The sequence below is a fragment of the Pezoporus flaviventris genome, unplaced genomic scaffold (genome assembly GCF_033815535.1).
Source record: "Pezoporus flaviventris isolate CSIRO_AGI_PZ_B2104156 unplaced genomic scaffold, CSIRO_AGI_Pfla_v1 ptg000007l, whole genome shotgun sequence".
Lineage (NCBI taxonomy): Eukaryota > Metazoa > Chordata > Aves > Psittaciformes > Psittacidae > Pezoporus > Pezoporus flaviventris.
The window spans coordinates 20,101,948-20,114,073 of NW_026892555.1; the positions used below are offsets into that span (position 1 = coordinate 20,101,948).

Sequence of the window (12,126 nt, forward strand, 5' to 3'; positions counted from 1 at the left end):
TTCTACTTTTTCCTCTATGCTCATGCTTTGCAATTATTCTACCTTCATTCTTCCTTCAGACTGAATAAACTGCTCATTTGTTACTACTGCAGCATTTTTTCTACACTTTCAGACAAAACCAAACATTCTGGGAGGTTTCCAGGCAAGTTACAGGAGGACATGGTTTAGTGGGAAGTGTCCCTGCCCATGGCAGGGGGTTGGAACTAGATGATCTTAAGGTCCTTTCCAACCCTGACTATTCTGTGATTCTATGACGTAACCTGGTGTCAGACCCCTTCTGTCAACTGGGACTGTCTGACAAGGGGAATAAACCGTATTTAAGAATACCATTGAAAAGAGGTAAAACAGGAAGACGTATCTTAGAAGAAAAAATAAAGAAGTAGAGAAATGCTGAGAGCAAACGAGGCTGGGCTGCCGAGGCGGAGGAGGGGAGAGCTCTGAAGCGAGGCTGGCTAAATAGGAGAACTGCAACTGAGCCATACCGAAAGCACAAGAAGTGTTTCTAGCGCAGGGGAGCACTCTGGCACAAGCAGCGCTCCACAGCTGCAGGCTGGCTCGGGATCCCGCTGCCCAGCTGCCGGCACACGCAGCCACCTCCTCTGCTTTTGTTCAAACTTTCTGACAGGAAAACGAACCCGCCCTTAGCTCCGCACCGAGCAGAATACCTCAGCAGCTCTCGCCCTTTCGCCGTGCCGCAAGCTGCAGCGCCGCAGCCAGCGGGGACCCGCCTGACCGGCAGCTGCCGGACGGGCGGCGGCGCGACCCCGCGGACTACGCCCACCCGACCTGCTGCACAGGCGGACCCGCCGTGGGGCGGGGAGGGGCTGGGCTGGGCTCGCTGTCGGCCGGCAGCGCTGGGGGCAGGCTGGAGCCCTGCCCGCCCGGCCTTCAACGGGACCGGGTGAACCCCCGGGGAGGCCGCCCCACGGCGCGGTCCCCGGGCACGCCCAGGCGCTGCGGAGAAGGCCCGCGGTCGGCAGGGCTGTGCCGCGCTCCGCTCCCCCGGCACCGCCCCGCTCCACCTCAGCCCGGCGGGAGGGAGGCAGGGAGGGAGCCGCACTTCCCCCCCCCCACTGCCGCGTGACCTCATGCTCGAGGAAACGCCAGGCCGCCCTCGCGCGGAGAGGGGGGGGGGGGGGGGGGGGGGGGCGGGGCCAGCAGTGACTCACTCGGCGACGGGGACTTACCCGCGCCGCGCACACGCCGTGCTGACACACTGGCCACGCTGCGGGGCAGCCGCCGATCACGCGCGGGCGCCCGGCTCCCATTGGCCGGCGCCTCACACACCTTTGCAGGTGATTGGCGGAGGGTGGCCGAGAGCCCCGCCCCCCTCCCCCCTCCCCACCCCGCGCGCGGGTCCGGGGAAGCCGCCACCTGAATGGGGAGCGGCGAACAAAAAGAGGAAAATAAAGGCAGCGCGCGGGGAGCGCCCCGGCAGACTCGGGCCCGTCACCGGTGAGCGACCGGCGCCGGCAGCGGGGCGGCGGGCGCGGTGGAAGGTCGAGACCCCGGGGATGGCGCGGCGTGGCAGAGTGAGGGGACGTGCGGCAGCGGGGTGGCGGCACGGGCGAGAGGAGGGTCCGCGGGCAGCGGCACGGGCGAGAGGAGGGTCCGCGGGCAGCGGCACGGGCCGAGGCGGTGAGCCGCGGCTGGGGGACCAGGGCTGCCGGGCGGCGTGAGGGGAAGGAGGGAGGGGGCCCGAGGCGAGCCGGGAACCCGTTGGCACACACACTCCGGTGTGCGTGCGAGCCCGGGCGCGCCCCGCGCGAGGGAGCGGCGGGATTCACGGCTGTTTGTGCCTGGCGGCAGCGGGGAAGCTCAAACACTGGGGGATCCCGGCGCGGCGGGGTCAGTCGAGGCCAGCCGACAAAAGGGAGTGGGCGGCTTGGGGGCCGGGAATGGAGCCGGCGCCGTCCCCCCCTGGACGCTCGCGGAGCCGAGCCGCGGGCCCGCGCCCCCTGAGGACTCCGCTTCGCTTCCCTCCCGCTCCCCCACGGCGGGCGCGGCGGCGCTCCCCAGCCCAGCCCCGCCCCGCCCAGCCCCGCCGAGGCGGCGCGGCTCCCCGGGCGCAGGGGGCGGGGCGGGGCGGGGCGCGGCTGGCGCGCGGCGGTGGCGGGCTCCCTTCCTGCCGCCTGCCCGCGGGCGGGGGCGGCCGCGCGGGGAACTGGGTGAAAGGTCGGCGCGCGGCAGTACCCGCCCCCGCGCGGCGCTGATCACGCTTTGTTCACATGTACCCACCCCCGGTTTCCGCCCTCCGGCCACGCCTCGATCGGCGCTGGCCAATGGGCGCCGGCGCGGCACGGCGCGGGGAGCCAATCGAGGAGCGCGGGGGCGGGTAGCGGCGGCGGGGTGCGCTGAGGTGAGCGTGGCGCGCGTCCAACGGGCGCCGCCGTGGGCGCTGCTGGTGACAGCCGGGGCCGCCCGCCCCGCGTCTCCCAAACAGCGCCTCTCCCCCGGGCTGCAGCTGGCGGAGACGCAGTGCCTCGGCAGGAAGGCTGCGTTGGGGATAATGGTGCACCCTTAGGAGGCGTTCTGCCTGGGTCGGTTGTGTGTGCTGGCCGGGCAGATAGTGACCAAGAGGTGGCTTTCCTTGCGTGTGGGAGACACCCTTTGTGTATTTCCTGGAACGTTTTTGTTGGCTAATGTGTTTTGAAGAAGGTGTCCGTCGGTCAGTACAGCCCTTTCTCATGTCCCAAAATAAGCACAACACCGAGGGCTGTGTTTAAAGCAAAAATCGAAGGAGGGTGGAATGGGGGAGGAAGCTTTGCTTTCTTTGAGTGAAGATTTTAATTAAGCTTTCAGACACAACACTTGCCACGTGGGATACCTGTGTTGCTGAAGATTTGGAGGGAGTTCTTTTGTCTCAAGAAAATACATAATCTTCACCGGATGTCCAGATTTCCCTACTAACAACTTCATTAAAATGTTATTTATATGAGAAGGGAGGCAGGGAAATACAGGCATGCCCTTCACATGACCAAGTGTATTTATCTTGCACAGGTTGCTTTGTTTGGCTTTTATGGTGCTTTATTTTATGAGTAGCTGCAGAATATTAAAACTTGGTATCATGTATAAAGTTCCCTTTTTCCCCTCTAACCAAAACAGGAGTAAGAAATGGACATGATGACTGAGAAACAGAGAGACAGTAGGTATTTCTGGAACAAGACTCCTGAAAAAAGTGATTTTGAAGCTGTAGAAGCACTTATTTCTATGAGCTGCAATTGGAAATCAGACTTCAAAAAACATGCAGAAATGAGACCTATAACTCCAGCATCTGATATGTCAGAAGAGAGCGATGAGACCTTGCTTCCTGGAGTAGCAGACTTCAGTGCAATACCAGCTTTTGTAAGTGCCTGGGTTTGTACATGTGCGTGCTTGTTTTTAACAACCAATGTAGTGATGTGTTGGTAACGTTCCCCCCCCCCCCCTTTGCTGTGTCTCTCTCCTCCACACAGTGCCTGACCCCCCCCTACAGCCCTTCTGACTTGGAGATGTCGCAGGTGGTCCACCCTGGCAAGTCGCTGGCCGAGGCTGCCAGGTCTCCTGTGCCTGCTGTGCCTCAGAGAGAAGTGGAGAGGCCCCTGAAGGCTCAGGCAACGAGCGTTATTCGCCACACGGCCGATGCCCAGCTTTGTAATCGCCAGACCTGCCCGGTGAGAACAGCCAGTGTGTTGAAATACCCGGATGGTGTTTTGAGGGAAACAAGCAGTAAGGAAAACACGGAAGCAGAGCATTCAGAGTGTTCTGCCGCAGCGCTGAGCAGAGCCAGTGATGAGAGCAGCGAGCTGCCAGTGGTGGAAGGGAGAATTGCGGAAACAGCCGTCGCTCCGGTGGCCCTCACAAAGCCCTTGGTCAGCAGCAGGCATCAGGCTGTCCCAGTGGTCCCGCCGTGTCCTGCCCAAGGCAGTGGAGCCCCCCCTGTGCCAGTGATTTGCCAGATGGTCCCTCTGCCTGCAAGCAACAGCGTTGTGACGGCCGTGGTGCCCAACCCTGCGCCAAGCCAGCAGCCGGCTCTGTGTCAGCCCATGGTCTTCATGGGTACCCAAGTTCCCAAGGGTGCTGTTATGTTTGTTGTGCCCCAGCCAGTTGTACAGAGCCCCAAGGCTCCCATTATTAGTCCAAATGGCACGAGACTCTCTCCCATTGCCCCTGCTCCTGGCTTTGTACCTTCGGCAGCAAAAGCCACTCCTCCCACTGATTCTTCGAGAATAAGAAGTCACATTTGCAGCTACCCAGGATGCGGGAAAACATACTTCAAGAGCTCACATTTGAAGGCCCATGTCAGAACACACACAGGTCGGTTGTTGTTGCTGGATGTTAAAAACTAACGCAGAAAATTGTGGTTACATACACAAGGTGGTAAGGTTCTAGCGATTATCGAATTTGTTCATGGAACAAACTGTGGGGCAGCAATGAAATCCTTTTTATTGCCAGTGTACGTTATAATGCTGCCTAATCTCTGACAGGAAATCTCCCGCAGGGGAAGCTGACTCAGCAGTTTGCTTGTGCTGGACTTGCTTCATGTCAGAGGGCGCCCAGTAATGCTTCTGATGAGTATAGAAACAAAGCCTTGCCTGGTCCAGAGTCTGCTTTTCCAGAGTTAAAAGATGCCTCATTAGGCTTCTCCTCAAGAATGCTTTTATCAGAAGTGGGTAAAACTTAAAAGAGATCATTTTATGAGAGAACATAGGGATCTACTCCAAACTATTCCTGCCTTGGTGATTTTAGAGTAACTACTCCATGCCTCAGCTCTTAATTGCAGCAGCAGAAAGAGTCACTTGTCATTTAACACAGGCTCGCAGTGCACGACCAGGGCTCTATACGCAAAGCGTTCTCACTGATTGTGTTTCAGAGGGCAATTTTAGGCATGCTGAGTTATCACAATCTGCAATTCACTTGGGGCTGAATTAGAATCAACTGTCTGGAGAGGTAAAGAGCACCTCAAATTGTTTGGTTCCAGAGAGTAGTTAACCCTTTGTACTGCTTAGCCTTAAGGATGGTGAGTCTGTGTGTTTAAATATTGGTATGTAAACAATTTTTCACATTTCATGTATCTGATTAAGTAGATCCTTCTTCAGCTGTCACGATAGGAGCTTTTCTTTAAAAAATCAAATTCTGCCAGTCAAGGCAGTGGAGTTTGCTGCTCACTTAGTACTCATGGTGGTTTCTTCCTCTGTAATTCTTTCAGGAGAAAAGCCGTTTAGCTGCAGCTGGAAGGGCTGTGAGAGAAGGTTTGCACGGTCTGATGAACTGTCTCGCCATCGCAGAACGCATACTGGGGAGAAGAAATTTGCCTGCCCCATGTGTGAGCGGCGGTTCATGAGGAGCGACCACTTAACGAAGCACGCCCGGCGCCACTTGTCGGCCAAGAAGTTGCCCAACTGGCAGATGGAAGTGAGCAAGCTGAGCGACATCGCCGTGCCGCCCGCAGCGACCACTGCGCATTGAGAGGGCTTGTGCTGAAGGCGGTGGAATTAACTGTTGTCACTGGGATGTGCCAGCTGGAAAAAGGCTTTTCCTCCCAGTCTGTGGTTCTCCCACACCTGCTGCTGATGGCAGGGCAGCAGGGAGGCAGTGGCAGTCTGTGCTCCTCACAAAAATGTTGCTGGGAGAACTGGTGGCTGACTGGAACAGCGGGTGTCTTTTACACTGGTAAGGAGAGAGAGGAACGGAAGGTTCTAGAGCAGAGCATATGTTAGTTCTAAATCTTGCAAATTGCTCGTAGATACTTGAGGTCAGTCGCGTGTAAGTGTTGCTGAAGGTTTGCTGCTGGCACTTGAGACCAACTCCAGTTCTAACTTCCCGTTGTCAGTCTTCAGTGCAGCATGGACTAGGAAGACAGCAGCATAAGGGCGCAGGCGTGAAAGCCCAGATTGCACCCATGTGAGATAATCTGAATCAGTTTTCCTGCTTCTGCCACCTTTTCTTGGTAGGAATCTTTTTCTCCTACCCATTTTCTGGCCCCATTGTAAGCAGTGCTTTGGTGCCAAACGCATGGAGATTTGAGACCAGTGCTCCAGCACAAGGTGTTGGACACAGCCTGGTCTGGAAGGGCTCTGGGTGGGCACTCAGGGGCACTCCCCAGGCGATTCTGAATCCTTGCTAGCTTTGATACTGTCCCAGCTTCTCTGGCAAGCTTTGTGCTCCTTCAGCTGGTTGTACCTGGGCATGGGGCGATGCTTCTGCTCCTGTGTTTCTGGCGGTTTCCTTCACCCCTTCTCATAGCTGTGTTCACTGCAGGGACACAGGGCACTTTTAAGAGAAATGTTGTAACTGAAACTGCTCGGGTTGGTTAAGGAAGAAACCAAACTCTTGGGCTTCTTTAGCATGTTATTCTTTGAGAGATGGTTTGTACAAAAAATGAAATGGATATATTATGTATTGTATTAAATTAGAAAGTTGTGATTTGAAAGGTAAAACAAGGCAGTAAAGACACCAGCCTAGAATTAAACTGTAGCTTTTGTGACAAATAATGCATCAACTTTCACTATCTCTATTTTATCATTTTATGTTGAGGACACCTACCAGAAAGTGGACAAGTTTGACAATAGTGTATTAGATACGCTCTTTGTGACTACTTTAAAGATTTGCACATTTCTTATGTTGTACTTTATACTTTGTTTACAATAAACCCAATTTTCTTTAATACCACCCTCTCTTGTTTTTGATTCATAGCAGAACTTACCTTTTTGCAAGGAGAACAGGGCAGTGGGCAGGCAGCATTGGATCTCTGCCTGCTGCTGCCTCTGCCAGGCACTGGGTGCTGTCCCTGCTGCTCGGCTCCTGCCTGCAGGGATCCCAAGTTTTGCAATCGCTGTCTGCTGACTCCAGCCCTTCCCAGAGGGTGTTTGGGACAGGGGCACTCCTTACCTTGCCCTGCCTGACGCAGTGCCCTGTGGAGGGAAAACCTGAGTCACTGCCCTTTCTCCTTGTCCCAGGTAATACACCACTGCAGCCCAGTGCGAGAGAGACATTTCCCTAGGAGTGTGAGTCCTGCTCTGCCATCTTGCTTCAAGAGATTTTATATTTCACAGGTACAAGATGAAGTAGTGAACAGCTCTGGGTCTGAAGCTCTTCCACATCTGCAACTAGCCAATGGCTAAGGATCCAGGTCCCCTCACCAGCCCTGCCTGGCATACTGAGCCTTGAATCCAGGCTATCCTGCAGTGCATGCAGGGGCTTTGAACCCCTCCACCTCAGCAGGGAGCTGAGCTTCAGTCTGCCCAGGTGCACGCCCTTATGCTGCCGTACAAGAAAAGGGGAATAAAAGGGTGTTCCCATGCTGTGTCTGTCCCTGCTGCCCACATTTCCTGAAGGAACACCAGCTGCCACGTGCTCAGACCCTGTCCTGCCAGCACCTGCCAGGGCACTAAGGGGAAGCTCTGGGGGAAACCCTGCTGTTGGCCTTGCTGTGAGCCAGGTAAAAGAGATGCTCACTCCAAGTACAGGGTTTAGCAGTAAGAAGTGTGCTTCCCACTAGTTCCAGCCCAAGGTGGAGCTGTAATTGTGAATTTAGTTCACATGCCATTTTTTAAAGCTTAACCGTGGAGCTGACTGGAAATGAAACCATGTACTTGGGGGGATTAACCCAAGTCTACTCTGCAAAATGTAGTTGGAAGGGTTGTTAGACACCTTTTCAATGCTGACCTATCATGCAGGCAAATTTGGTTCCATAGCAGGAAACTTTACAAATTTTCCAGAGATTTCTGTCAGCAATTAGGAGTTCCTTACTCCTGTAGGCAAACCACACGCACACCTCCTGCTTGGGTTTAGTCATGAAGCAGAAATGCAAACCAAAACGCCCTCAGCAAACCCCCATGATCAGTCCTTTAATGCCGACACTGGTGATGCTGGCTGTGGTCAGCCTGTTGTTGCTGTGCAGATACCCGACTCTGGGAAGCTGATCCAAAGGGATCCAAAAGATTAGCATATATTCTTGGAACCAGGTTTTCTGAAGTATCTATAAACCATCTTGCTGCTTAGCCTTTATTTCCAAAGTCATGTGTGCACATAAAAATTGATGCTGTAGTGGTGACATCCATTGCGTGAATTGGGGTGAGAGACATTCCCCATCCCGGTCTCACAAGTTGTCCTGGGAAAGGGGAGATGTGTCCAAAGTAAAGTGACATGTATGCCCCAAGCTTGGTGTGCTTACCTTGCTGATGGGTGCTGGGGGAGATGGGATCCCTCTGGGGGGGACATAAAGTGCCTGCCTGCCTGAGGGGCTGGGGGTCTGCATATCTCACCCGCTGCCCAAACCAGGATGGATCGGTGATGGGGACCTCTGATGCTGGAGTACCCTGCATGTGCCCTGACCGTGCCTTTGCCAGTGCTCAGGGATTTGGATCTCTTCAGAGAAAAGGCTGGAAAAAGCAAGCATTTTCCCTTGTGGTTTGGAGAAGAATTATTTCCATTACAGCAGGAGTATTTGTGGGAGGCTTGAATGCTCTGTGAGTGAACTAATATGTATTTTAAAAGAGGGGTCCTGCACAGGGGCAGCTTGTCCAGAGCCACAGATGCAGCTCAGACATGATTCAGGGCAGCCTGTCCACCCATCCTGCCTGGAGAGCCTGGCTTTCTGAGGTTTTTCCTCCTGAGCTTTACCACGAAGCAGTGCTTTTTCAAGCTACCCTTAACCAACTGGTCCTGTGGTCCTGACAGGGGACCCTTACAGCCTTGGTGTTGGGGTGGGTGCCGCAACACCCCCCAGTGCCAGGGTGCTGAGACGTGGGAACAGGTTGCCCAGAGAAGCTGTGGATGCCCCATCCCTGGCAGTGTTCAGGGAAAGGTTGGACGAGTCTTTTGAGCAACCTGGTCTAGTGGAAGGTGTCCCTGCCCATAACAGGGGGGTGGAACTGGATGACCTTTAAAGTCCCTTCCAACCTAAACCATTCTGTGATGCTATGAGCACAGATGTGACACATGCCTAAAAGGGCCAGGAGGAAGGTCTTTATTGTCAGTTGGCCTCAGGCTTGTGCATAGTATGCAGAGGCATCAGGTATTCCCCTGGCAACTCCCCACTTTTACTGTAAATAGATGATTCATTTGTCTGCTTTGGCAACAAACTTGGGTCACCAAGGAAACACTCACAGGCTGCCGGAAAAGTTAGAGCACAAAATCAGGTCAAGAGGAGTGATGAATGAATGAATACGTGCACTGCAGGCTCAGGCTCCCTGTTCTGTACCACAGGTTTTCTGCAGAAACCTTAGCTGCTCCTGGAGCATGTGGGCAGGGGGTGATATTCAGCTAGAACGAATGCTTCTGGAATATGTCTTATGATTTCATTGAGCATGTCATACGGAGATTTCTTGTCTTTTCTAGGAAAATGGGCATCTTGAACACTTTCTGTTGTCACCAAAAGAAAATACAATACTTAAGCGGTAAGAAAACAAGAGCAAAACATATCTTTAGTCATCTCATTATGCTCATGAGCAGACAGGGGCTACACTTGTCAATGCACTTCTTGTGCTGGGATATCAATCAGGTAATAATTGTATGAAATACATTAAATGATCCAGAAGCTTTGTTATGAGAACACAGTTTGGATGAAACTTTTTACTTGCTTGTGTGTTCTGCTCCAAAAGTCAAGGTAGTTGTGTGCTGGACAAATGTCTGCTGTGACCACTACTTCAACTGCTTGGAAGTTTTTGGTAGGTGTCAAGGTACCCATGTGGCAACAACTGCCCTCGTAACTGGATGCAGCCAAACCAGGGCTGCCTGTGCACTCACTGCTGCGGTGTGGCACGAGCACACCCTGCTTGGCTAAACATTCCCCAGGGACCTGGCAAGACCCAAGTGTGTTTGAATAGTTAGACTCATAGAATAGTTAGGGTTGGAAAGGACCTTTAGATCATCTAGTTCCAACCCCCCCTGTCATCAGCAGGACACCTCACACTAAACCAGGCCACCCAAGGCTTCGTCCAACGTGGCCTTGAACACTGCCAGGGATGGAGCATTCACAGCTTCCCTGGGCAACCCATTCCAGTGCCTCGCCACCCTGACAGGAAAGAATTTCCTCCTTATATCCAATCTAAACTTCCCCTGTTTAAGTTTTAACCCATTACCTGTTGTCCTGTCACTACAGTCTCTAATGAAGAGTCCCTCTCCAGCATCCCCCTTCACACACTGGAAGGCTGCTATGAGGTCTCCACGCAGCCTTCTCTTCCCCAGGCTCAGCAGCCCCAACTTTCTCAGCCTGTCTTCATATGGGAGGTGCTCCAGTCCCCTGATCATCCTCATGGCCCTCCTCTGGACTTGTTCCAACAGTTCCATGTCCTTTTTATGTTGAGGACACCAGAACTGCACACAATACTCCAGGTGAGGTCTCACAAGAGCAGAGTAGAGGGGCAGGATCACCTCCTTCGACCTGTTGGCCACGCTCCTTTTGATGCAGCCCAGGATACGGTTGGCTTTCTGGGCTGTGAGCGCACACTGCAGCCAGCTCATGTTCATTTTCTCATCGACCAACACCCCCAAGTCCTTCTCCGCAGGGCTGCTCTGAATCTCTTCTCTGCCCAACCTGTAGCTGTGCCTGGGATTGCTCCGACCCAGGTGTAGGACCTCGCACTTGGCATGGTTAAACTTCATAAGGTTGGCACCAGCCCACCTCACAAGCGTGTCAAGGTCTCTCTGGATGGCATTCCTTCCCTCCAGCGTATCAACCGAACCACACAGCTTGGTGTCATCGGCAAACTTGCTGAGGGCGCACTCAATCCCACTGTCCATGTCAGCGACAAAGTTGTTGAACAAGACCAGTCCCAACACTGATTCCTGAGGGACACCACCCGTTACTGGTCTCCAGCCAGACATTGAGCCATTGACCACAACTCTTTGTGTGCGGCCATCCAGCCAGTTCTTTATCCACTGAGTGGTCCATCCATCAAATTGATGTCGCTCCAATTTAGAGACAAGGATGTCGTGTGGGACAGTGTCGAACGCTTTACACAAGTCCAGGTAGATGACACCAACTGCTCTAGCCCTGTCCATCAGTTCTGTAGCCCCATCATAGAAGGCCACCAAATTGGTCAGACAGGATTTCCCCTTAGTGAAGCCATGCTGGCTGTCACCAAGCACCTTGTTGTTGAACCTGCACCATCTTCTGTTTCCTGACCACCTCCAGCACATGCAGGAGGAACTGACATTCATCAAGTCTATTTTATTTTAAACCTTCACAAAGTTCTTGTTTCATTAATGCCATCTGGGCTGAACTCCATGAAGTTGTCATCGTGTAATTGTCAGGGCTGGGATCTTCACAGCAATAGCTGGAGGACTGGCACAGGGCACTTAGTGTGAGCAGCAGCCTCAGGCAGTTTCAATACTTCTGCTTGGGAAACAGCTTTTAATGTGTAATTGCCTAGCGGGTGGCTGGAAAGTACAACTCTCACCTCCGCAGGATGAAACAGAAAGAGAGTATCACATGCAGCCTGAGTGTAATTAAAGAAAATCTAGAGTACAGAGAGTACATCAATGGCCTAAAATTCAGGGTGGTCGAAACATTAATGAAATTCTCATCAGGCAAACAATAAGACAGGTTCCCCTGACCACCCACCAGCCACAACATAATGTCACCCATCATTGCATACCTAAGGACCAATCGCCAAGTAAAAAGCCGTTTAGAAGCCATAGCACACAGCATGGCAAGAGGGCAGAGCAGCCATCTTCAAACAAGCGAGACAATCAGCTTTACGAAGACATAGCTCTTGATAGCTGTAGTCAGTATTTCTGACTAAGGTTGGGAGGGAGTGCAAAGGCAGCATCAAGGGACAGGTCAGCCAAAGGGGTTCTGTTTGCAGCTGCAGCACAGAGCATGGACCCAGGAGTGGGGCAGGGATGGCCAGGAAAGCTCCTCCTGCCCCTTGTGCTCTGCAGCCTGAGCAGGGATGGCCAGGAGAACTCCTTCTGCCCCTGGGTCTCTGCAGCCTGCAAGAATGTGTATGATGTGCTGCCGCTGCTGGGGTCTGATTGCTATGCAGGTTTAGGGAGCCATTACCTTTAATGCTCTTTGTTGAGCATAATTATTTCCTTTTCTTCTCCTTTTCACGGTGCCATGGAAGTGCTCTGGGGATCTTTTGGGGCTGCCCAGAGCTGGCAGGCTCCACGCCCTCCTGGGGATGAGAGCACCCATTC

General features: G+C 53.6%; 1 protein-coding gene across 2 annotated transcripts; it reads left to right on the forward strand.

Annotated features, from left to right (window-relative positions):
• Positions 1-1,202: 1,202 nt before the first annotated feature.
• On the forward strand, positions 1,203-6,646 carry KLF10 (KLF transcription factor 10). 2 transcript variants are annotated; one of them, XM_061447966.1, is made up of 4 exons: positions 1,203-1,455; positions 3,109-3,345; positions 3,456-4,296; positions 5,189-6,646. In XM_061447966.1, exons 2-4 carry the CDS (start codon positions 3,115-3,117, stop codon positions 5,446-5,448), a joined length of 1,332 nt encoding a protein of 443 aa, XP_061303950.1. In that variant the 5' UTR covers positions 1,203-1,455; positions 3,109-3,114; the 3' UTR covers positions 5,449-6,646. The 2 variants fall into 2 exon arrangements, with proteins under 2 accessions (XP_061303950.1, XP_061303951.1); XM_061447967.1 differs by lacking the exon at positions 1,203-1,455 and adding an exon at positions 1,592-1,638 and having other exon boundaries at positions 3,106-3,345.
• Positions 6,647-12,126: the final 5,480 nt, after the last annotated feature.

What these genes read in the sequence shown, in the direction of transcription:
- KLF10 (XM_061447966.1), top strand. Translation starts at nt 3,115, where the DNA reads ATGGACATGATGACTGAGAAACAGAGAGACAGTAGGTATTTCTGGAAC. An exon ending in TCAGTGCAATACCAGCTTTT is followed by an intron (nt 3,346 to 3,455) that starts GTAAGTGCCTGG and finishes TCCTCCACACAG; the next exon opens with TGCCTGACCCCCCCCTACAG. An exon ending in CCATGTCAGAACACACACAG is followed by an intron (nt 4,297 to 5,188) that starts GTCGGTTGTTGT and finishes TAATTCTTTCAG; the next exon opens with GAGAAAAGCCGTTTAGCTGC.